The 27,837-nt window shown below is 36.2% G+C and overlaps 1 protein-coding gene across 1 annotated transcript in view; it reads right to left on the bottom strand.

Moving 5' to 3' along the window:
* The window catches only part of ATP8A2 (ATPase phospholipid transporting 8A2), a 1,256,305-nt gene that overhangs the window by 88,784 nt on the left and 1,139,684 nt on the right, over positions 1 to 27,837 (bottom strand). Inside the window, exon 33 of the mRNA XM_053705572.1 lies at positions 12,875 to 12,979. Coding sequence (XP_053561547.1) covers positions 12,875 to 12,979 — 105 coding nt within the window. The remainder of the gene's footprint in view (positions 1 to 12,874; positions 12,980 to 27,837) is intronic.

Raw genomic sequence — 27,837 nt, 5'->3', positions numbered from 1 at the left:
TTAGGAATAGAGGGAGTAACCCCTAAAGTAACAGAATTCTCCATCACTAGTGCAATAACCGGAGAAATATAGAAATAAAATAATCTTTTTTATTAAAAAAACGGCACCTTATACCCCAATGGCTGGGGCACTCACCCCCTCCTATGACCCAGACAGTACCGAGATTTATGACACCTCTCTGATAGACACCCGGTCAGGAAAGAGGGAATAAATCACATGGTGCACAATGCAGGACCATCCCTGCTAAGAGAAAAACTGTGCCAAGCTTGTAAGCTGAGCAGCTCTCAAAGTGAAAGTGAAACCTGTATATTCCATAACAGCCTATGAGCCCATAACATCTCACACATAAAAGCAGCATAAAATCAAATATATATAGGATTATTCCCCACTGTTCAATAATCCCCTTTAGGAGATATTAACACTTGGTTCTATACAGATAAAAGGAGTCACACTGTGACCCTGTCTTCTTGCGTTATCATACATGTATAAAATATGAAACGATCTTACCAGAATCTATGCTGTGGAACAGTAACACGGTCCTTCAAGTTTGACAGATAGTAGCATTGCTTCTGACATGGACTTGAGTGAAGAAAGCAGGCAGCAAAACTTGTCAACGCTGATTGCTTATGGAGCTGTTAATATGAGTCGGGATGGTTTCGCAGAAAGACTCTCCCTGCATCTCGGGACTCTAACTTTCATCGATGCTCTCACTGAGAGACTGACAGGACTACTTAAAACTCCAGTCTCATCTCGAAGAGTACTACCCTCCATAAGAGACTACTCCGAAATCTTCTAACACTTCTCTGACAACCTCCTGTGACGAAAGGCAAAGAATGACTGGGTGATGAGGGAAGTGGGGGAGGTATTTAAGCTTTTGGCTGGGGTATCTTTGCCTCCTCTGGTGGCCAGGTTCAGTATTTCCCACAAGTAAGGAATGCAGCTTTGGACTCTTCCCATATTAAGAAGGAAATCAGTGTTTCAGTTCCCAGCAAAGCAGGGAACACCAATGGCATAATTAGTGATACAGCTAATGACATCACCAGTGGCTCCCAAGCATACATTGATCTGCAAAAGCTGCAACAACCCTACATAAAAAAGTAAATAAATAAAAAAATAAAAACAGAAAACAAAATAGAAAACTGGAAAATAAATTGTATGTGTTTTTGAATCCTTTTTAGGTTCAGGATAGAGTGGGAATAGCACAGAAAAAGGCACAGACCCAATTGGGTCTACAAAATAAAAAACAAACAGTATGCTCAGAACACAAATATATTGATCAGCAGGACATATACAGGTCCAAATGGTCATTAACTTAAAGAAGCAAAAAAGATAGAGAATCGTTTCGGCCATAGCCTTACTCTTAGCTTGACTAAGGCTAAGAGTAAGGCTACGGCCGAAACGCGTAAGCTTGTCTGGAGGCGTTGTACACATCTCTTCCATGTTGCACTTTTTTGTTTTGTATTGCTTTTAACTATTTTGGATAATAAAACATTGGTTTTTATCAAGCAATCCTTGGCCCCGGATTCTCTATCTTTTTTGCTTATTCAATTTGCCGGTTTTCGTTGGAATCCTTGGTGTGCCAGAGCATCTTTGTCATCGTGACCTTACAGCCAATGGGCGGTGGTGGAGAAAGCGTGACATTCACCTACAAAGTCTACATGTGACGTAGCGGACATCGGAGCTCAGCGATTGGATGCGAAGGAACACTGGAGAACACAGGCAACGGGCGAACAGGCTAAGCCCTATTGATACATGGAAGTGAGGGGCTGCCCAGGACCGCCGTATATGCCTGATCTACCCAACAGACCACTGCTAGTGAGTACTGCTACTTGACTTTTGTTCAAGAACCCTACGCCCTTTGTTTTCACAGTTGATGTGTTCCGTTTATTTCTATTGTCTTTAATACCCGCTTTAGGGCAGCGGATCCTTGTACCATATTGCATTTATCTCTGTACTGAACCTTACAGGCAACACCAATTTACGCCTTGCTTGATGCTGTGTTTGATGCCTGCTAGTGGGAGGGTGCTATTGGGAAAAGAACTCTTGTTAAAGGCACAATTTATTACCGTTACCCCCACTTTAAATTTATGGATAGTCAATGATGCCTTTCTGAAGTGAATGTAACACGCATACTCACCACCTGTTTTACATAGTCCCTATGGCAAGTACCCCCTCCTTGTTGCATAATTAACTAGCAATAAGTCATATACATATTTTTTACTTGAGTGGGTCTGTAGGCTCTTTTTCCCATTTAAGCATCTTCACTCCTTTTCTTTTTTCATTTACTTAAAGAGACATGAAACCCAATTTTTTTCTTTAATGATTTAGAGCATGCACTTTTAATCAGATTTCTAATTTACTTCTATTATCTAATTTGATTCATTATCTTGATATCCTTTGCGGAAAAGCATATCTAGATAGGCTTAGTAGTTTCTGATTGGTGGCTGCACATAGATGCCTTGTGTGATTGTATCACCGATGTGCATTGCTGCTTCTTCAACAAAGGATACCAGGAGAATTAAGCAATTTAGATAACAGAAGTAATTTGGAATGTTGTTTAAAATTTAAAGCTCTACCTGAATCATGAAAGAAAAAAAAAAATGGGTTTAGTGTCCCTTTAATGCATCCTTTCATTTTCAGCCATAAAAAGTGGTAACAGATTTGTGTAGTTCTTGTGCATTATCTTCCATTGCCTGGACATAAATTATTCTACAACCTTTCCTAATTATATATTAATCAGTTTAGAAAATCAATAATTAGGTCAGAGAGCAAAACCCATATTACAGTTGCTGGCATGAGTGATAGCACCAAGTGTGTTAATAGCTACCATTTAGTTCTATGATTGAGTTAACCATTAACCCTTTTAGAGACATTTCAGAAATAATTTAATTACTGTTATACCCATCTGCTACTGCCTGAGAGGGGTATAGAAAATAAAAATACAAAAGGGTAAATGCAATAAACGCTATTCTGTTGCCTCTCACAGCTATCTTCTTGTTCTTCTTTCTTTTCTATTTGATAGTTATTTTTTATGTCTCTGTGTTTATAACATTTTGAGGATGTGATTTACATAATTTAAAAGTTTTTAACTGTTATGGGCTTTATTTATCATGATGTGAATGTCCAGATTGGTTGCATACTTGCTCATTTAAAGGGACAGTCAACACTAAAATTGTTATTATTTAAAAAGTTAGATAACGCCTTTACTACCCATTCCCAAGCTTTGCACAACCAACATTGTTATATTAATATACTTATAACATTTAAACCTCTAAATCTCTGCCTGTTTCTAAGCCACTGTAGACAGCTTCTTAATCACATGTTTTTTATTTGCTTTTCACAACAGGAGACTGCTAGTTCGTGTGGGCCATATAGATAACAGTGTGCTCACGCCCGTAGCTAAAATGCAAGTCAGTAGATAATAAATAAAAAGTCATGTGATCAGGGGCTGTTAAAAGAGGCGTAGATACAAGGTAATCACAGAGGTTAAATGTAAATTAATATAACCATGTTGGTTGTGCAAAGCTGGGGAATGGGTAATAAAGGGATTATCTATCTTTTTAAACAATAACAATTTTTGAGTTGACTGTCCCTTTAAGCCTCCAAATGATATGTGGTTTCAACAGCTGTTTTCTAAACCCTCTCTGCCAACTTAGAGTTGGCGGATGAAAATCACCCGGGCTCATTTGACCAGGGTAATTAACAAGCCATGCTCTCATACTCAATTTTTGTCTTTGATAATGAATCCGGCTTCGGACAATCCTTGCGTGCTTTCTTTGGCGTCCAGCTCGTGGGGCACGCAACGACTAGCTGAAGCCAGGATTCGTCATCGAACACAAAAATAAAAGTATGAGATGCGGGTGGAGTAACGGCACATTGTTTACCATCACTAAATGGTAATTATTTTAAGAATTAAGCATATTTAATTATTTTTATGAATGAAAGTGCCCCTCTTTTTATGAATAGTTATAGATAGTGAGGATTCCATAGCCAAAGTTTGCAATCACTTTAAAGCACATTATGCAATTCTATAAGATGTGACAATAAATAAAACATGTTTACTGTTGGATTTAGAAACCTGCTCCAGTGTAAATAGCCAGGTGTACTTTTTGTCTTGGTTTTTGCAAGACATGTAAGATCTCTCTGATGGTTATTTAGCTGCAATATAATGCAGAAAAGATTTCTGTAATATTAGCCTAGGGATAAGGAAAGAAATAAAAACTGCTCTTTTATCTTCTGTTACACACCTCTGTATCTGATTCGAGTGAAATCCACTGTGTAAATCCAACTTCAAAAAACATTTCTACTAAAGGAGCTATTGACGGAATCAGCTATGACTTGTAATTACAAGCTGTTTCTTGATTGTTTGTTCACCTTTTATATATTTGGGCTCACAACAGTCATTGTTATTTAGTCTGTACTGTATTCTGTTTTTTTATCCACTGTAAAATTGTGTCTAGTTTGCATCACAAAACTCACTGTATACTTCAAAAAAACCCCATAGCTTAACCCTTTTGTAGCCAGAGAGAGATGTAAATAATTACAATAAATTGTAATTATTATACTGCAGCTTTCTCTGTCAGTCAAGAAATGAAAAGGAAATTGTAGTGGAAAAAATTCTATGCTTTAATTTGATAGAGCATTTATTTTTCTAACTACTCTCTGTGGAACTCAATGTGATAAATGCCTGCAAGGGAGTTAAACACAATGTTAAAAAATCCGTATGTTAGCTGCCGAAAACAGTGAGTCGATTGACAGGGTCAGACACAGGACCCTGCCCATCACCATCCGTATTTAGTTTGAGAGTTGCAATGCTTGTACATACTAAGTGGGACTTTATCTATGTGTTTTCACCTTTGCAATGGTTAAGCACACAAAGCTCCATGGCAAGAAGTAATAAAATGAAATGCTTTGAAGGATTATACAATGTAATTTTAACAATACAATGTTTCTTCAAAGGAACATAAAAATATGAAATGACTAGTAGAAATTCCCAGTGCTGTATATACTGTATATATATATATATATATATATATATATACACACACACATTCATTCATATTTTAATTGTAATGTAAATACAGCTCTTCCCCAAGATTGCCCTGCCCTCTGTTGTGCTGTCATACATATCTGCCCTTTAATTTGATTTACACCTGCTAACTTACGGCTAGATTTAGAGTTCTGCGGCCAAAGGGCTGCGTTAGCTACGCATGCTTTTTTTCCCCCGCTCCTTTTAAATACCGCTGGTATTTAGAGTTCACAGAATGGCTGGGTTTTCAGTGCGTTAGGCTCCAAAAAGGGAGCGTAGAGCATAATTTAACGCCACTGCAACTCTCGATACCAGCGGTGCTTACGGACGCGGCCAGCTTCAAAAACGTGCTTGTGCACGATTCCCCCATAGAAAACAATGGGGCTGTTTGAGCTGAAAAAAAAACTAACACCTGCAAAAAAGCAGCGTTCAGCTCCTAACGCAGCCCCATTATTTTCTATGGGGAAATACTTCCTATGTCTGCACCTACCACCCTAACATGTACCTCGAGTCTAAACACCCCTAACCTTACACTTATTAACCCCTAATCTGCCGACCCCGCTATCGCTGACGCCTGCATATTATTTTTAACCCCTAATCTGCCGCTCCGTACACCCCCGCCACCTACATTATCCCTATGTACCCCTAATCTGCTGCCCTAACATCGCCGACCCCTATATTATATTTATTAACCCCTAATCTGCCGCCCCCAACGTCGCCTCCACCTAACTACACTTATTAACCCCTAATCTGCCGACCGGACCTGAGCGCTACTATAATAAATGTATTAACCCCTAATCCGCCTCACTCCCGCCTCAATAACCCTATAATAAATAGTATTAACCCCTAATCTGCCCTCCCTAACATTGCCGACACCTAACTTCAAGTATTAACCCCTAATCTGCCGACAGGAGCTCACCGCTACTCTAATAAATTTATTAACCCCTAAAGCTAAGTCTAACTTTAACCCTAACACCCCCCTAAATTAAATATAATTTAAATCTAACTAAATAAATTAACTCTTATTAAATAAATTATTCCTATTTATAGCTAAATACTTACCTGTAAAATAAACCCTAATATAGCTACAATATAAATTATAATTATATTGTAGCTATTTTAGGATTAATATTTATTTTACAGGCAACTTTGTAATTATTTTAACCAGGTACAATAGCTATTAAATAGTTAATAACTATTTAATAGCTACCTAGTTAAAATAATTACAAAATTACCTGTAAAATAAATCCTAACCTAAGTTACAATTAAACCTAACACTACACTATCAATAAATTAATTAAATAAAATACCTACAATTATCTACAATTAAACCTAACACTACACTATCAATAAATAAATTAAATACAATTCCTACAAATAAATACAATTAAATAAACTAAGTTACAAAAAATAAAAAAATATTTACAAACATTAGTAAAAAATTACAACAATTTTAAACTAATTACACCTACTCTAAGCCCACTAATAAAAATAACAAAGACCTCCAAAATAAAAAAATGCCCTACCCTATTCTAAATTACAAAAGTTCAAAGCACTTTTACCTTACCAGCCCTTAAAAGGGCCCTTTGCGGGGCATGCCCCAAAGAATTCAGCTCTTTTGCCTGTAAAAAAAAAAACATACAATACCCCCCCCCCCAACATTACAACCCACCACCCACATACCCCTAATCTAATCCAAACCCCCCTTAAATAAACCTAACACTAAGCCCCTGAAGATCTTCCTACCTTGTCTTCACCATGCCAGGCATCACCGATCGTTCCAGGCTCCGAAATCTTCATCCAAGCCCAAGACATCCATCATCCGGCTGAAGTCTTCTATCAAGCGACGGCTGAAGAGGTCCAGAAGAGGCTCCAAAGTCTTCATCCTATCCGGGCAGAAGAGTAGATCCGGACCGGCAACCATCTTCTTCCAAGCGGCATCTTCTATCTTCATCCGATGACGACCGGCTCCATCTTGAAGACCTCCACCGCGGATCCATCCTCTTCTTCCGACGACTTCCAGACAAATGACGGTTCCTTTAAGGGACGTCATCCAAGATGTCGTCCCTCGAATTCCGATTGGCTGATAGGATTCTATCAGCCAATAGGAATTAAGATAGGAAAATTCTGATTGGCTCATGGGATCAGCCAATCAGAATCAAGTTCAATCCGATTGGCTGATCCGATCAGCCAATCAGATTGAGCTCGCATTCTATTGGCTGTTCCGATCAGCCAATAGGATACGCAAATGGCGTAGGGGGATCTGTGGTATGGAAAAGTCGCGGCTGCAAAGTGAGCGTTAGACCCTTTAATGACTGGCTCCAAATACCAGAGGGCGGTAAAAACCAGCGTTAGGAGTCTCTAACGCTGGTTTTGACGGCTACCGCCCAACTCTAAATCTAGCCGTTAGGCTAGTAGCCATTCCCATGATTTGTATATGTGTGTGTGAAGTTTTCGAAAGCTAAAAGTAGTTTACAGGTTAATTTTAGTAACAAGTTTCCATTTAGTTATTTAGGGCATTGTGTGCAGTCACTGTTTTCATGTAGGTGTAAGTTAAAGGGACACTAAACCCAATTTTTTTCTTTCATGATTCAGATAGAGCATGCAATTTTAAGCAACTTTCTAATTTACTGCTATTATCATTATATTGGTGGGTAAATGTAAGCCTCCAATAAGCAAGCGCTATCCATAGTGCTGAACCTAAAATGGGCTGGCTGCTAAGATTTACATTCCTGCTTTTTAAAAAAAGATAGCAGGAGAACAAAGAAAAATTACATCCAACGTCAGATTTCTTGAAAATTTTCTGACAAGTTAGTTGCTATGGTAACCCACTTACACTATAAAATGTATGTTTAACGTCTGCATTCCTTACCTGTGATCACCTCTAAAGAGGGAAAAAACCCCAAAGATACAATTATTTATAAAACATATTTTAACTATAAGCAAATACTACCTTTTATTAAAATTACATTTTCTACTTTATTAACCTCTTAAGGACATATGACGTATTTTTTCCGTCATAAAACAATTGAGCAAACTGAAAGCTGTGTCCTTAAAGGGTTAATATACGTAATATTTATTGCTGCCCTAGGCATAGGTCTACTTTGAATTTTGTAGATATGTGCTTGCATACATTCATATATGTAAATACATATTGATATTTCCATAAGAACATAAGTGCAACAATTCCAATACATGGGACAAAAATAAATATTACATATTACAATTTATTGCTAAATTGAAATACTTGCATTATTTGCAAGTTTTAAAATTTTAATGAGAACTAGGCCTCAAAAAGCTATGTATTCCTCTTTTGCACCTAGTTGAGCTGGGTGTAATATTTTTCAATGTATCAACAGCCTCCAACAGTGTAGTAACAGTTTGCGCTTTCATTGGAAATCTGGCGTTAATTACGGCTTTTACTACTTTTTATGGGACACGAAAATATTTTCAGAAGCTGGACCCCAAAATTGCTTCTGACAGCATATTTATCGGTTTGCCACCTCGCGCACACCAAATTATGGCTCAATGGAAAAGAGCTCTATATGGGTGTTCCTGCCAATAGCATCTATAGTTGTAGGAGGTGCCTTGTACATCATTTATGTCACATGAAATCAGAACCGCTAGCAAAGTGGAATTTAAACCTAGAGAAACCCATGTTACAACATTGTAGACCCAGATACTTTATAGAGATTACAACTGTATACTTATTTCTTCAAAACGTAAACAACTAATATCTTAACATTATTCTCATGCTAATCTTTGGGGGGTTTATTTATACATAATTTTATCTTAATGCCCCTTTAATTATATGCAAAAAGTCTCATTTCCAACATGTCACCTGCAATAAATTGCTAGTTTAGGTCTTTAGAACTAGCAAGAATTTCCATTCCTGATAATCTCTAAACTGATCAAAGCAACATGACAGTAGGAATTGTGACAACTGGTTTTTTTTCACATTGGGGTTGTTGCAAATATAACTGTTACAGAAGAAACATAGAGATTCTTGTTTCTTATACTGATATTACAGAGTTTCTGAACAAACACAAATACCATAGTGATTAGCAGGGGACCCCAGCAGGACTGGAGAGAGAGGAGGTTATTACACAGATAAACACTTCACTATAGCAGTGGGGTGCAGATTTAAAACACAAACAAGCTTTAGTTTGAAATCCCACTGCATCACTCATGTACTCGAGCCTGTAAGTGGCTTCCCCCTGAGACATGCACAAGAGTAGCAGGTGTGAACAAGCCACAAGATGCAACAGGAAATGATAAAAGCAAAACACACTGGACAGCCCAACACCATTACACACAGCAACCACTAGCACATTTAAGAACTCCACCATTATCTAGTTCACAGATGGACCACCCAGTAAATCTGGGAGTAATTACACAAGGAGAAAAACAAACTCATTTGAAAGCCTTGGAGTCAGAGGCGGGAAGCTTACATCACTTCTATGCATGCCTTGTGAGTATGAGAGCGATCTGCGTAAAGGAACACAAACCAGAGTTTGTATTGATAACAACAAATAAATACACAGTGCTACAAATGGTTAAAGGGAATTGGTGTGTAATCGTTTTCTATTATTATTATATAAATGCATTTTTTCATGAAAAGGGTTAAAGGGACACTGAACCCATTTTTTTTCTTTTGTGATTCAGATAGAGCATGCAATTTTAAGCAACTTTTTAATTTACTCCTATTATCACATTTTCTTCATTCTCTTGATATCTTTATATAAAAAGCAGGAATGTAAGTTTAGAAGCCGGACCATTTTTGGTAAACAACCTGGATTGTTCTTGCTGATTGGTGGATAAATTCACCCACCAATAAACATGTGATGTCCAGAGCTCTGAACCAACAATTGTCTGGCTCCTTAGCTTAGATGTCTTCTTTTTCAAATAAAGATAGCAAACGAACAAAGAAAATGTGATAATAGGAGTAAATTAGAAAGTTGCTTAAAATTGCATGCTGAATCATGAAAGAAACAATTTAGGTTCAGTATCTCTTTAAGTAAAACCAATTTAAAACATGAAATAAACAGTGTAACAATCTCTTCTAGATAAGACATATACTGTTTTAAAGGGACATTAAACAATTTGAGATGGTAATATAAAATGATAAATTACATATATAAAGATGTATATGTATGCACTCACACACACACACATATATATATATATATATATAAAAATATTAATATATATATATATATGTGTGTGTGTGTACAAATGTATTTATATGTGTATATAGGTATTTATAGACATATATACACATATAAACACATAAATATATATGAACACTTTTTTTTCTCCATTGACTTCTATGGGGGAATATGTGAACGCAATATTCTAAGTTTGAATTTTTGCGCTAGTCGGGTTACCGCTAGAGCGAAAACAATTTACTTTCAACTCATAATATGAGCGCAACCTGACAAGCGCAAAAATCTTACTTCTAGCAATAAAGAAACATTAAAAAATATATCTACACGTTATTCTCAGACTAATCTTTTCTTTGAATGCATCATTTTATCTAACATTTATTTAGTGTTTAATGTGCCTTTAAGTACAATGGTTTTAAAAAGGGAGTTATATAAAAAAAAAATAACCTTTGCTTGCCAGACAGGGCATAAATGCATCATGTTGCAACACTGTATGGCAGACATGGGGTTAATTGGACCTATGTTTAATACAAGCAATGGACAGGCAAGGCAATTGTGTAATGGATCAAGCAATCAGTCACATTTCTCAGGGAAGTGTTGGCTTTCAACATTAAATGTAATTATAAGGTGTTCAATCAGTTCAAGCCCTTTCTCTCTGTTGTAGGTCACATATAGTCAGCGTGATGATTATCTGACCTTTGACCCACACTCTTTTACTCAGTCTGCAAAGCTGCATTTTATTAAAGTTGTGGTTAACCCCATGCAGTGCCGGAGCAATTTTATCATGCTTAGCATTATCTTCCTGTCCATAGAATGTTCCTGAAACTATGACTCATTACTAAATGGTGAAATTGAGAAACAATGCAAATACAATTGAAATCCGTAAACTAAAAAAAAATCTTAGCTATTGCTACTACGTATCCTTTTTAAAGAGAGCGCATTTTCAAAGTTCAGAATAACAAAATACATTGAGTATTTACACTCTTTCTTTGTCCTAAAATGTATTACAATGTTTGATTTTTGTTAAAAAAAAAGAAAAGGAAAATAAGTTGGTTAGATCTTTGTTAATTCAGTTTTCATTAGATCTAGCATATAAGAAGTGCAATTAATAATTATTTGGTGGGGGGCTAACCCATCATCAGCTCCTATTAACAAAAATTGGACAAAAAAGTTATATCATTTGATAGATATTTGTTAGAACAGGTATGATCAGCCAGTGGTTTTGTTAGATCTTACATAGTTACAGAAATATAAGGTTTTAAATTAGGGGGATAGCCCCCCAGAATCAAGATTCTGGCTTATATATATTTGTTAGATAAGGTTAGATCAAGTGTTTATAATGTTAGATCTAACTTGAAAAATATGGTATTAATAATCTTATAGTGGAAACTTCAATGTATTCAATATGGGGTGCCAGCCCCCTCCCCCCCAAAAAAACATAAAAATGGGCAAAAAGTTATATAATTTAATAGCTATTTGTTAGATCGGTACAACCAGCCAGCTGTTTTGTTGGATCTGACATAATTTCAGAGGTATTAGGTATTAAATTAGGGGGGCTGGCCTCCCTCCCAAATAAAAATTTCAGACAAAAAATCCAGGCTTATAGAACTTTGTTAGATCAGGTTAGAGCAAGTGTTTATAATGTTAGATTTAACTTGTAAAGGGCTAGATTATGAGTGGGGTGCTATTTATCGCTCCTGCTCACACGCTAACTTCAATAGAACTAAAGGATTTTGCACGTGTCCAGTAGCACCACGTTACAAGTTGAAAGTAAAACGTTTTCACACAAGCGCTAACCTGAAGCCGAACTTTGACTATTGCGACTGCATTAACAAATTCGCCCAGACACTTCAATGGATCGTGAGAAGTGGAAAAAAACTCCCTTACTTGCGTGCAAACAATCACAACTAGATGTTCATGATTCAGATAGAGCATGCAATTTGAAACATCTTAATAATTTTACCTCTATTGTCAAATTTGCTTTGTTCTTTTGGTATCTTTTGTTGAAGAGTACACCAATGTAGGCTGATAGGAGCTCAGATGGGTGCATGTGTCTTGAGCAGTCTATCATAGCAGCAAAGTTTGCAACATTGTATAACATTGCTATAAAGTGTTGCAAACACTGCTGCCAGATTGCTAAAGGATAACAAAAGAACTAAACAAAATTGATAACAGAAATAAATTAAAAAGTTGCCTGAAATTTTTAAGTGGGAGGGCTAGCCCCCTAATTTAATACCCAATATCTTTGTAATTATGTCAGATCTAACTGACTGAGTGATCATACCTGATCTAACAAATATCTATCAAATTATACAACTTTTTTCCCCCCACTGTCCCCCCCTATATGAATACATAGAAGCTCCCCTATATAGTTATTAATATAACATTTTCCAAGTTAGATCTAATGCTATAAACACTTGATCTAACCTGATCTAACAAATATCTATAAGGCTAAATTGTTTTTTTCCTGAAATTTTGATTTGGGAGGGGGGCTAGCCCCCCTAATTTAATACCTAATACCTCTGTAATTATGTAAGATTCAACAAAACAAATGACTGATTATACAGATCTAACAAATATCTATCAACTCCAAATTATTACTAGGAGTTAGTACGGACAAAAGTCTTATTTTTAAATGAGAAAGCATGAGTTGATTAAGCCAGTGGGGAACCTATCTTACCTCTTTCCATTTGAATCACGAAGCACAGCCTTCGATAGTTCTTTTGACCTGGTCTCTATTTCCTGCACCTGCTCCAGTAATGTTTTGTTGTAAGTTTGCTTGGCCCTGTACAGTGTAGATAAAAAGAGAAATACGACTGTAAATATTCTGCAAATTTCACTAAGAATTATTTCATCAGATTTTGGGTTTCACTATGAACAAAATAGATTTTCATATTAACATCTTTGCATCTATAACATTATTTGAAATTTTATGGCACACTGGAGTGAATGGGGTTAAAATTTTTACAATTTTCAATACATGTTTTTGTCTTGTAAATTAATAGTATTAAACACCTGACATAGGCCACCAAATGATACATAAGTCAATAATACAAATTGAGGGGTGCAAAGCATCCCATTACTGTGTCACCGAAAGCCAAAAAAGGTGCCAGGTGATATGAATTTGAAAAGAAAAAGTTTCTTTTATAAGTCATCAAGGGCAGTAAAAAGGAAATAAAAGCTGATGCCCACCACCTGTACCATCCTGTATCTTTAACTTTGTGGTCTTTGTTTACATCCCAAATTTTTAGGTATAAAGAAACGTTAACTATTTCCAGTCTTTAAGAACCACTAAGGCTATAGCCACTTAAAGGGACAGTTTATACCAAAATTGTTATTGTTTAAAAAGATAGATAATGCCTTTACTACCCATTCCCCAGCTTTGCACAAACAACATTGTTATATTAATATACTTTATAATATTTAAATCTCTACATTTCTGCCTGTTTCTAAGCCAATACGGACAGCCTCTTATCACATGCTTTTTTATTAGCTTTTCAAAACAAGACACTGCTAATTCATGTCTGCCCTATACATAACATTGTGCTCACTCCCATGGAATTGCGCAGGACACAGCACAAATGGGCTAAAATAAATAATAAATAAATAGCCCTGAGATAAGGGGGCTGTCAGAGGAGGCTTAGATACAAGGTAATCACGGAGTTAAAAAGTATATTAATATAACCATGTTGGTTATGCAAATCTGGGGAATGGGTAATAAAGGGATTATCTATCTTTTTTAAACAAAACCATTTTTGGAGTAGACTGTCCCTTTAAGCATAGCTACTTTAATCATAGCATTTTCTATCTCATTTGTCTTTGAGTTAGTAAATCTTGTCCTTCTTCTATAACAGGTGCAACAACAAACCAACAAGATGGCTGACTGGGAGTGCTACACACATAGTGGAGTCTCCCGAGTCAATTGCAGTATTCATCTCCTGTTCGCATTAAACTATTGGTGTTGCAGGCCTGTGTGCTCAGAACAGTAATCAGAAGCTATACTGTTGTTTTGTTTTTAATATCTGAGAGAGAGTTGTTTTGGTGAATAGCCAACATCCATTCCATACTTAAGAAGGACAGCCTAGTCAAAATCAAACTTTCATTATTCAGATAGGACTTGCAATTTTAATCAACTTGCCAATTTACTGTTATCATAAAATTTGCTTTGTTCTCTTGGTATTCTTAGTTGAAACTAAACCTAAGTAGGTTCATATGCTAATTTCTAAGCCCTTGAAGGCTGCCTCTTATTTTATATGCTTTTTTAATTGTTTTAATTGTTAGTTCATGTGGGCCATATATAACACTGTGTTCAGGCACGGGGACTTATTTAAGACACAATACTAAGTGCAAGTCAAAAGATAATAAATAAAATGTCATGTGATCAGGGGGCTGTCAGAAGATGCCTAGATACAAGGTAATCACAGAGGTAAAAAGTATATTAATATAACTGTGTTGGTTATGCAAAACTGGGGAATGGGTAATAAAGGGATTATGTATCTTTTAAAACAATAAAAATTCTATTGTAGACTATCCCTTTAAGGTCATTTTTTAAAATAAATGTATAATAACAATCAACATTTTCTTTCACAATTTGAATTGTTTTCACAATTGAATTATAAAAATATGCCCCAAAATATAGTCTAGTGTATTTCAATAAAATATAAAGATCACAGCATCTGTATTTTTTAATAAAATAACTGCACTAGACAGTATTTTTGAGTTAAAGTTGGTGGGAGTGAGGTGAAAGAAAAAAAAACGGCACTGAAAAGTTCCTTTGCTTTGTGGTTTATGGGAACTGTGTGTTCCCAGTAAATATATATGTACAGTATATACTTATATACATATATATTTATGTGTTAATATGTGTATATATACTAACACATAAATATGTATGTATATATTTATATTGGTTGCCCTTGCTGCGCTACTTACCCCCTTCGCTGCCCAATATTCTGATATCTCTGATGGCATCAGAACGAGGCTCCCATAGGAGTCTATGGAAGCGTACCCATGGAAGCGCAATGATTTCCAGCAATGCAAACTCACATTCGCATTTCTGTGAACTTGTAATACCAGAGCACATTAGCTTGTGCTGGTATTACACAGTGAAGTGCAAATATCTCTTTCATGAAAGCGATATTTAGTGATCCACTTGTAATCTGGCCCATAGTCGTTTTCATTTTCTCTTCCCATACATGTATAAGTATTTTACAAAATGACAAATTGAGGATAGTTTTGGTTTAATAATAGTAAAAAACATTTTGGATATAAAAAATTGGAGAATGAAACCAGACACACGATAACTTCAGGACTTTTGATATCACGACCACTTTAACTTCTTCCCATGGGCCTCTAGTTATCAACGTGTCTACTTACCTGCCATCGCCGGCCCCAATACGCCTGCCTAAGCTCGCTTCACATCGCCGCCGCGGACCTGAATACTCTCGCCAAAGTTATCAAAAAAGCTGTCAAAAAGCCGTGCACCAAGTAAAGGGCGATGAGCAGCGGACTGTGATAGTTATCACTCATCCGATCTCGCTGCTCTTCGGCTTTTTCACAGCTTTATTGATAAGCTGTCACTAAGCACCCACACTAAACTACACTGTTCTACCCCCTATGCCGGCGCCCCCCTGCAACTAAATAAAGTTATTAACCCCTAAACCGCCGCTCCTAGACCCCGCCGCAACCTATAATAAAATTATTAACCCCTAAACCTAAGTCTAACACTAACCCTAACACCCCCCTATCTTAAATATTAATTAAATACATCGAAATAAATATAACTCTTATTAAATTAATTATGCCTATTTAAAACTAAATACTTACCTATAAAATAAACCCTAATATAGCTACAATATTACTAATAATTATATTGTAGCTATTTTAGGATTTATTTTTATTTTACAGGCAAATTTAAATTTATTTTAACTAGGTACAATAGCTATTAAATAGTTATTAACGATTTAATAGCTACCTAGATAAAATAAAGACAAATTTACCTGTAAAATAAAAACTAACCTAAGTTTATATTACACCTAACACTACACTATCATTAAATAAATTATTCCTATTTAAAAATAAATACTTACCTGTAAAATAAACCCTAAGATAGCTACAATGTAATTATGTAATCAATCTTCATCCATCCGGAGCGGAGCGGAGCCTTCTTCAAAGCAGCCAACGTGGAGCCATCTTCATCCACCAACGCCTACTCGCCGAATTAATATTCCTTTAAGTGACGTCATCCAAGATGGCGTCCCTCGAATTCCGATTGGCTGATAAGATTCTATCAGCCAATCGGAATTAAGGTAGGAAAAATCTGATTGGCTGTTCTGATCAGCCAATAGAATGCGAGCTCAATCTGATTGGCTGATTGGATCAGCCAATCAGATTTTTCCTACCTTTATTCCAATTGGCTGATAGAATCCTATCAGCTAATCGGAATTCGAGGGACGACATCTTGGATGACGTCACTTAAAGGAATATTCATTCGGCGAGTAGGCGTCGGTGGATGAAGATGGCTCCACGTAGGCTGCTTTCAAGAAGGCTCCCCTCCGGATGGATGAAGATCGAAGACGCCGCATGGATAAAGACTTCTATCAGATGGAAAACCTCTTCAGCGCCCCTTGGATGAAGACTTCGGCCGCTGCGGATGTCCTCTTCTGTTCCATCGGTGGTCGGCTGGCTGAAAATGGCTAAAGGTAGGATGATCTTCAGGGGGGTAGTGTTAGGTTTTTTTAAGGGGGGGGTTGGGTGGATTAGAGTAGGGGGATGTGGGTGGTGGGTTTTAATGTTGGGAGGGGGTTGTATTTTATTTTTACATGCAAAAGAGCTGTTTACTTTGGGGCATGCCCCGCAAAAGGCCCTTTTAAGGGCTGGTAAGGTAATAGAGCTGTTAACTTTTTTAATTTAGAAAAGGGTAGGGCATTTTTTTATTTTGGGGGGCTTTGTTATTTTATTAGGGGTCTTAGATTAGGTTTAATTAGCTTAAAAATCTTATATTTTTTTATTTTTTGTAACTTAGTTTTTTTATTTTTTGTACTTTAGTTAGTTTATTTAATTGTATTTAATTGTAGCTACTTGTAGTCAATTAATTTAATTTATTTAATGATAGTGTTGTGTTAGGTTTAATTGTAACTTAGGTTAGGATTTATTTTACAGGTAATTTTGTATTTCTTTTAGCTAGGTAGTTATTAAACTAGTTATTAACTATTTAATAACTATTGTACCTAGTTAAATAAATACAAAGTTACCTGTAAAATAAATTTAAATCCTAAAATAGCTACAATGTAATTATTAATTAAATTGTAGCTATCTTAGGGTTTATTTTACAGGTAAGTATTTATTTTTAAATAGGAATAATTTATTTAATGATAGTGTAGTGTTAGGTGTAATATAAACTTAGGTTAGTTTTTATTTTACAGGTAAATTTGTCTATATTTTATCTAGGTAGCTATTAAATAGTTAATAACTATTTAATAGCTATTGTACCTAGTTAAAATAAATTTAAATTTGCCTGTAAAATAAAAATAAATCCTAAAATAGCTACAATATAATTATTAGTAATATTGTAGCTATATTAGGGTTTATTTTATAGGTAAGTATTTAGTTTTAAATAGGAATAATTAATTTAATAAGAGTTATATTTATTTAGATGTATTTAATTAATATTTAATTAATATGGGGGGTGTTAGGGTTAGTGTAAGACTTAGGTTTAGGGGTTAATATTTTTATTATAGGTTGCGGCGGTGTAGGTGGGCAGGATAGGGGTTGATTTATTATAGGTGGCGACGGTGTGGGGGGGCAGATTAGGGGTTAATAAGTTTAATATAGGTGGCGGCGGGGTCTGGGAGCGGCGATTTAGGGGTTAAACAATTTATTTAGTGGCGGCGGGGTCCGGGATCCGCAGGATAGGAGTTAATAAATTTATTATAGGTGGCACCGGTATAGGGGGGCAGGATAGGGGTTAATAGGTATTATGTAGGTGGCGACGGGGTCCGGGAGCGGCGGTTTAGGGGTTAATACATTTATTATAGTGGCGGCGGGGTCCGGGAGCGGCGGTTTAGGGGTTAATACATTTATTATTGTGGCGGCGGGGTCAGGTAGTGGCGGTTTAAGGGTTAGCATGTTTAATGATGGTGGCGGCGGTGTAGGGGGGCAGATTAGGGGTGTTTAGACTCGGGGTACATGTTAGGGTGTTAGGTGTACACAATTCCCATAGGAATCAATGGGATGTCGGGCAGCAGCGAACATGAACTTTCGCTATGGTCAGACTCCCATTGATTCCTATGGGATCCGCCACCTCCAGGGCGGCGGATTGAAAACCAGGTACGCTGGGCCGGAAAAGTGCCGAGTGTACCTGCTAGTTTCTTGATAACTAGCAAAAGTAGTCAGATTGTGCCGAACTTGTGTTCGGAACATCTGGAGTGACGTAAGAATCGATCTCTGTCGGACTGAGTCCGGCGGATCGAAGCGTACGTCTCTAAATTCTACTTTTGCCGTGTGTGGAGGGCTTGATAACTAAGGCGAATCAGCCTCACCACAAATATGCTGCGGAATTCCAGCGTATTTGCGGTTGACGGCTTGATAACTAGGGGCCATAGACTTTAATAGAGCTCGCTGATAGAAAAAAGTAACCCTTATCGCTCACGGGCTAACAAAGCAACGAGTTAGACCAAGTCTGCTCAACCATTCCAATGTTCTTCACGTCGAAGAAAATGTTCTTTTTATTTTTAAATATATATATGATTATTTAAAAAATATATATGTCTACTGTATATGAAAATATAGAGGTATAGATATATGCAAATATTATAGGAATATCTATTTAAAAATACAAAGAACATTTTTTCCTAAGTGAAGAACATTGAAATTTAAAATATTTACAGTAAAACAGATATTAAATATTAAAATTGAATAAAAGTGATTTTTTTTTATGTTTTAAGGTATAGAATATATATATATATATATATTTATATATATATATATATATATATATATATATGGGTGTGTGTGTGTGTACATTATTATTATTATCAGTTATTTGTAGAGCGCCAACAGGTTCCGCAATGCTTAAGACATGGGTCTTATATGCAAGGTGACAGTTATCGGAAGCAAAGGGATAGAGGGACCTGCCAAAAGTTTCACTGTTGCAAATCATCTCTCATGAGGGTGATCTACAGAGTCGCTAGGCTTGAAGGCTTACATGCTAAGGGGGTTCAGGGGATAGCTAAAGGAGGAGAGGGACTAAGACAAAAAAATATTAGTGTAAATTATATGCATCCCTGAACAGTAGAGTCTTTAAGAAGCACTTGAAAGTTTGAAAGCTAGGGAAGAGTCGTGTAGAGCAAGGCAGAGAGTTCCACAAAATTGAAGTATTGTAGATGGGAATGTGAGGAGGTGACGAGAGGAGGAGAGAAGAAGGACATGAGCAGAGCGAAGGGGACGGGAGGGCGAGTATCTTGAGACTAGGTTGGAGATATAGGGAGGAGCAGGGTTATTAAAAGCTTTAAAAATTATAGTCAGGGTTTTATGTTTTATTCTGGAGGTTAGAGGAAGCCAGTGAAGGGACTGGCAGAGAGGTGCAGCAAATGAGGAGCGACGTGTAAGGAAGATCAGCCTGGCACAGGCATTTATTATGGATTGTAAGGGAGATAGACTGCAGCTAGGGAGGCAGGAGAGGATGGAGTTGCAATAGTCAAGACGGGAAATGATGAGAGAATGGATTAATGTCTTAGTTGTGTCTTGTATGAGGAAGTGGCAAATTTTAGAGATGTTTTTGAGGTGGAGGCAGCAAGAATTGGCCAAAGACTGGATGTGGGGAGAGAAAGAGAGATCGGAGTCAAGTGTGACCCCAAGACATCGGGCATGCAGGGTTTGGGTAATGATGTTATTATCAACAGTTAGAGAAAGTTGGGGGGTGGGGATTTTGATCGAAGGGGGGAAAATAAGGAGCTCAGTTTTTGAGAGATTTAGCTTAAGGTAGTGAGAGGACATCCAGAATTAAATATTAGATGATTTGGGTATCATCGGCATACAAATGGTAATGAAACCCATGGAACTGTATTAAGGAATTTAAGGATGATGTATAAATTGAGAAGAGAAGAGGACCGAGGACAGAGCCTTGTGGTACCCCAACAGACAGTGGTAAAGGGTCAGAGGTTGTGCCAGAGAAGGTTACACTAAAGGTCCGGTTAGACAGGTAAGAGGAGAGCCACGAGAGAGCTGTGTCACTGATGCCGAAGGATTGGAGGGTTTTGAGCAAGAGAGTGTGGTCAACCGTGTCAAAGGCTGCAGACAGATCAAGTAGGATTAACAAAGAAAAGTGGCCTTTATATTTTGCTGTAATTAGGTCATGTGTATATATGTGCATAAATAAATACACATGTATACAGATATATACATACACATATGTGTATATATATATATATATATATATACACACACAATATAACCATTTCCATTCAAACACCTTGTCATATACCATGTATCTTTTAAACCTTCTAAAAATCTTTTATTAATATTGATATGAATAGTTTGTATTATATAGTGTATTTATAAATGTAACACTTTATTTTAATGTATTTATGTTGTGTTTGGTGCACATTTATTTTTTGTCCTAACCCTTTAAGTGAGGTCTTCAACCTGCTAAACTGACAAATGCAAATTTAGATTGAGCTTGGTGGTATGCATATACTTTAAATGTGTAATATGCGCACAAGTTAGCATGGTCAAGATATTGCAATATGACGCCCGTGCTTATAATATAGCCCATAGTATACTGATCTACAGCTGGAAAATCTTGTTTTCCTGCTTAAAGTGAATGTAAAGTTGAGCAGAGTGCGCAACATCAAGTAAAAGATTTTTACAAATAAGCATAGCTTCATTCATCAAAATAGTTAGAAACACTTATATATTAAATCTTAGAGGTTTTAAACAAATAAATATTACAGCCTTTCCTCCACCAGCATTATTCTAATTTTTCATCACCGATGATGATTCAACAATCCACTATTCAACGCTGCCCCCTGAGGCGTACCACGGTATAATGTGCGCATGTGGCAAGGATTAATTCTTCTGGTTAGTGTATATGCGAGTTCATAAGACGTGCATGCTCTATTTCAATCATCCGGATCCATTGCTAAAAGTAAGTTGACAGACAGCTGCTTACATAGCGACAACGACGCATTATGTGAAGCGGACATGTATTCTGAAAGCATTTAGTATAAATTCTAACTGTAAATATAATACTTATAGCATATAGAATAGTATATACAATTATTTTACTAATATATTTCTTATTAAACAATACGATCATTTTTTGCGCTATTTATTTACTTTTTGATTCCCTATGCAATCAAATAAATACTCTTTGAAAATCGTTGTGAATTATTGATAATTATATTTTAACACATACAGCTAGATTACGAGTTTGGCGTTATGATTGAAAAAGCAGTGTTACGGCCCATAACGCTGCTTTTTCCCCTAACGCTGCTATTACAAGTCTTGTAGGTATAGGTGTACCGCACACCTTTTAGTCTTGTCAGGGTACAGGAAAAAAAACATATTTTTATTAGATATTATTAAAATAGGGTTGCAAATATAATATCAGGATTTGATTAAAAAACCCCATGATTTGAATACACATCTCAAGACTTAAATACAGGCAGGATGTCTAAGGAAATTTCAAAAGGCAACATTTGCTCCTTAATTAGGAAGTGCAAAACTTCAGAGCACTCCTTGCCCCAATGCGGTGAGTGAGGACGAAATGTCTGGAAATTTTATTTCAGGCCTAATGAAATTTATGGGGAGGAGCAGTGTTGGTTGAAGAAATGACTGTTCACAGCCATGTGTAAATTGTCTCCTATGAAGTTTTCCATGTGCAGAGAACAGACAAATTAGCATTTACAAGTCCCTATATGACACAAAAATAAATACATTTTTGCAAAAAGAATGATGCAAATTTTTCATGTATGTGTTTGAAATAATTCAAATAACCCATATATGTATATATATTGAGCCGGGACATATTATATTAAAGAGGTAATTGCTGTATTGAATATATATATGAAAAATAAATTCAAATCTGTAATAGATTGAATTTGTAATAATCCCATGTTTGAAATACATATATATATATATATATATATATATATATATATATATATAACATGTTTTTCTCTTTTTCCAGATGGAGCTAAAAGATGATAAATACAAGATACTGCATATAAATGAATGTGTGTATATATATATATATATATATATATATATATATATATATATATATATATATATATATATATATATATATTGAAAGCATAAAACGTCTTAACCTCTATGTTTTTAAGAATATTTGTGAACCTAAAAAATAAATGATTAATAACACTTATTTTTATTTCAGATGGACCATAGACAAAACTCATGCATGCAGAATTTGTTGGAGATGTAGAACATGCTGTATTTGTGTGAATACATATATAACAGATGTATAAATTGCCATTAATTTCAGAATAATTAGCAGTATTAATTTGCTTTAATATAGTATGATGTTGGGGACACATGATGTTTCATATTGAAATAATCAGAGAAATGATATGATGCTGCCCCATATTGCTGTGTTGTTTGTCACGCTGCCCCCGGTGTTATGATGCGAGAATTACAGCCAGAAGGCTTTTTGGCTGTTAAAAATGAAATTTCCAAGGGCCAAGATTTCCCAGGTAACCAATGGGATGATCAGCTCCGTAAGAGCCAATAACAAAGCAAGTTTTTCGAAAAGGGCCTCCCATATTCTCACCCATGATGGAAACACATACAAGCTTAAAGCAAGACAGGAGAAGGACAGATGCTGATGAGCTGACTTGTAACTGGTTTGTGGGCATGAGATACCATTACTCTAGCAAAGCTGGTCTACCTTTTCTCATTGATTGCAAAATATACTTATTGGAATTCTGAGGTGAGATTAAACCTGTTGAGAGATATTGAATATCGATTGGTGTTCATCTTGGTAAAGTATTAAAAGATTGTTGATAGACCAAAGAGAGCAGTTTATATTTCAAGCTAGTATTTCATAGCCTGTGTATTGTAAACATATATCCTTGATGCTAAATAATTCATCTGTGCAAAATATAGAATATATATATATATATATATATATATATATATATATTAGAATTGATTTTAATTATATTAAATAAATAGACATTTTAAAGTAACGGTTTACAGTAAGAATATATGTATTTTTAGTATCCTAATTAGAATTGTATTAGAATCAATTCCATCTAAATAGCTGAGTATATATATATTGTCCTATTGTTTATTAGCACTGTTAATTGTATTGCTGAATATTAGTAGCTGCTACTTTAAGTGTCACTGTGATATTTTAAATGCAACTTTGAATGAAAGGCTATTGTGAATAAGGCCAGTTCTAAAGGTAAACGTTTATGAACTCTACATAGCATATTTTAATAGTTTTTAAACGTGTATAGTATTGACTCACATTCTGATCCATACAAATATATTCCAATGTGTTCATAGATATTAACTAATAAAAATAATTCAGGTATTTATATTAATTTTGTGGTTTCTAGTAGATGCATATTGATTGAGGGTTTATTTTTAAAGGATAATTATTAAATATATTGTATTATAACCCTGCCATAGACTGACATATTATTTGGAGAGCACTACTGAGATTCTTATAAATATACTGACAGCCTGTCACGCAACTTCAGTACCGCACTTTTAAAAAAGTCCTTTTTCAATGGGACTCCCATAGCGCTGGTATTACAAGTTTGCCTGGGAGGCCAAAAAGTGAGCGGAACACCCTATAACCACAAGATTCGTACCACCATCTAAAGTCAGTAGTTATGAGTTTTACGTTATAAATCTGTAGCATAAAACTCATAACTAAAGTATTAAAAAGTACACTAACACCCATAAACTACCTATTAACCCCTAAACCGAGGCCCTCCCACATCGCGAACACTATAATACATTTATTGACCCCTAATCTGCCGCTCCGGACATCACTGCCACTATTAAAATGTATTAATCCCTATTCCGCCGCTCCCCGACATAGTCGCCACTATAATAAACCTATAAACCCCTAAACCGCCACCCTCCCACATCACAAACACAATTTAAAAATAATTAGCCCCTAATCTGCCATCCGCCCACACCGCCGCTATAATAAACCTATTAATCCCTAAACCGCAAGCTTCCCACAACGAAATATACTTAAGTAAACTATTAACCCCTAAACCGAAAGCCCCCCACAATGAAATATACAAAAATAAACCATTAACCCCTAAACCTAATGCCCCCCTAACTTTATATTAAAATTACAATTTCCCTATCTTATATTAAAGGGCCATAATACCCAAATGTTTAAACACTTGAAAGTGATGCAGCATAGCTGTAAAAAGCTGACTAGAAAATATCACCTGAACATCTCTATGTAAAAAAGAAAGATATTTTACCTCAAAAGTTCCTCAGTAGCCACCTCCCATTGTAAAGGATTTCTAAGCAGCATTTTAGTGTGTTTGTCCTGGGACATCTGAAGAGACTAGCATCGTGCACTCTCATATTATTTCACCAATCAGGTAAAGGAAGCTTACTATGAAATCTCATGAGCGTTAAGTCAAATCTCATGAGATCACAGTAAGAGTTCATGACCTCAGCACTGCTGATGCTGATTGGCTGCTGTTCATTTCTTCATTTTTTAAAAAATTTTTATCTGCAGCTGGGAACAGCTGAGTATAACTTTTTACACAGAACTCACTCTGCTGAGCTGAGGAGATTGTGAGGTAAAATATCTTCCTTTTTTACATAGAGATGCTCAGGTGATATTTTCCTGTCAGCTTTTTACAGTTATACTGCATCAGTTTCAAGTGATTTAGCATATGAGTATTATGTCCCTTTAAAACTTACCTGTCAAATTAAATAAATTAATTTTAAACTAATAATTAAATTAAGATAATTATTAAACTACAATTAAACTAACTGCCAATTAAATAAACTAAACTACACATTAAAAAACCTAACACTACTCTAAAAATTACAAAAAGTATCTAATTACAAAAAAATAAAATAACTAAATTACAAAAAACAAACAAACACTAAATTACGAAAAATAAGAAACAAATTATCAAAAATAAAAAAGAATTACACCTAATCTAATAACCTATTAAAATAAAAAAGCCCCCCCAAAATAAAAAAAAACCTAGCCTACAATAAACTACCAATGGCCCTTAAAAGGGCCTTTTGTGGGGCATTGCCCCAAATAATTCAGCTCTTTTACCTGTAAAAAAATACAAACCCCCCCAACAGTAAACCCCCCCAAAAACCAACCCCCCCCCCAAATAAAATAACTATCTAAAAAAAAACTAAGCTCCCCATTGACCTGGAAAGGGCATTTGTATGGGCATTGCCTTTAAAAGGGCATTTAGCTCTTTTACATGCCCAGACCCTAATCTAAAAATAAAACCCACCCAAAAAATTAAATAACACTAAGCCCCGACGATCCACTTACAGTTCTTTAAGTTCCTCTTGAAGGATCCATCCAGCCGGCGAAGTCCTCATCCATGTGGCAAGAAGTCTTCATCCAGACGGCCTCTTCATCCAGCCGGCGAAGTCCTCATCCAGGCGGCAAGAAGTCTTCATCCAGACGGCATCTATTATCTTCATCCATCAGACGCGGAGCAGGTCCATCCTGAAGACATCCTGCGTGGAGCATCCTCTTCAGATGGTCTCCACCGTAAACTGGAATTTCAATTCAAGTGAAGTCATTCAAGATGGCGTCCCTTGCATTCCTACTGGCTGAAATGTTCCAATCAGCCAATAGGATTTGAGCAGCTCTAATCCTATTGGCTGATTGAAATTATTCAGCCAAAAGGAATGCAAGGGACGCCATCTTGGATGATGTCACTTGCGTTGAAGTTCCAGTTTATGGCGGAGACCGTATGAAGAGGATGCTCCACGCTGGATGTCTTCAGGATGGACCTGCTCCACGCTGGATGGATGAAGATAGAAGATGCCATCTGGATGAAGACTTCTTGCCGCCTGGATGAGGACTTCGCCCGGCTGGATGAAGATGGAAGAGGCCGCCTGGATGAAGACTTCTTGCCGCATGGATGAGGCCCTCGCTGGTTGGATCCCTCAAGCGGGACTTCAAGAACTGTAACTGGATCGTCGGGGCTTAGTGTTAAGTTTATTTAAGGGTTTTTTGGGTGGGTTTTATTTTTAGATTAGGGTCTGGGCATGTAAAAGAGCTAAATTCCCTTTTAAGGGTAATGCCCATACAAATGCCCTTTTCAGGGCAATGGGGAGCTTAGGTTTTTTAGATAGTTATTTTATTTGGGGGGGGGTTGGTTGTGGGGGTGGTGGGTTTTACTGTTGGGGGGTTGTATATTTTTTAGAGGTAAAAGAGCTGAATTCTTTAGGGCAATGCCCCACAAAAGGCCCTTTTAAGGGCCATTGGTAGTTTATTGTAGGCTAGGGTTTTTTATTGGGGGGGGGGGCTTTTTTATTTTGAGAGGGCTATTAGATTAGGTGTAATTCTTTTTTATTTTTTGATAATTTGTTTCTTATTTTTTGTAATTTAGTGTTTGTTTTTTGTAATTTAGTTATTTTTATTTTAAGTAATTTTAGGTTTTAGTGTAAGGCAGGTTTGGTTTTATTTCACAAGTAAGTTTGTATTTATTTTAACTAGGTGGTTAGTAAATAGTTAATAACTATTTACTAACTAGTCTACCTAGTTAAAATAAATACAAACTTACCTGTGAAATAAAAATAAAACCTAAGCTAGCTACAATATAACTATTAGTTATATTGTAGCTAGCTTATGTTTTATTTCACAGGTAAGTATTTAGTTTTATAGGTATTATTTAGTTAATAATTGTAAATTTAATTTAGCTATATTTTTATTATGTTAAAGTTAGTGGGTGTTAGGGTTAGGCTTAGGGTTACGTTAGGGTTAGGGGTTAATGGATTTATTTAGTGGTAGTGATGTGGGAGGCCATAGGCTTAGGGGTTAATAACTTTAGTATAGTGGCGGCGACATCGGGAGCGGCAGATTAGGGGTTAATAGTTTTATGTAGGTGGTGGCGATGTTGGGGGCGACAGATTAGGGGTTAATAACATTATGTAGGTTGTGGTGATGTCAGGGGCAGCAGATTAGGGGTGTTTAGACTCAGGGTTTATGTTAGGGTGTTAGGTTAAAACGTAACATTTTATTTCCCTATAGACATCAATGGGGCTGCGTTACAGAGCTTTTGTTTCCGCGATCGCAGGTATTAGGCTTTTTTTTGCCGGCTTTCCCCATTGATGTCTATGGGGAAATCATGCACGAGCACGTCAAAGCAGCACTTGTTTTCGGTGCGGTATGGAGCTCAACGCCACCATATCGCCCGCACAAGCCTGCTTTTTCAAAACCTGTAATAGCAGCGATATAGGGAGGTGAAATAACGCCGCTTTTGTGGCGGTTGTTAAAATCCCTATAGCGCTCAAAACTCGTAATCTAGCATATAATTATTTAAATAAGAATAACAATATAAAATGATAGTTTTTTCATAATGCATTATTACTGTATAATACATATATATTTTTAAAATGATCAAAGACTAAGTTTTGCAATGTATTGAAGCC

The sequence above is a fragment of the Bombina bombina genome, chromosome 3, assembly GCF_027579735.1.
Source record: "Bombina bombina isolate aBomBom1 chromosome 3, aBomBom1.pri, whole genome shotgun sequence".
Lineage (NCBI taxonomy): Eukaryota > Metazoa > Chordata > Amphibia > Anura > Bombinatoridae > Bombina > Bombina bombina.
Note: the sequence above shows the minus strand (reverse complement) of the source record. Positions and strands in the feature narration are given on the sequence as shown.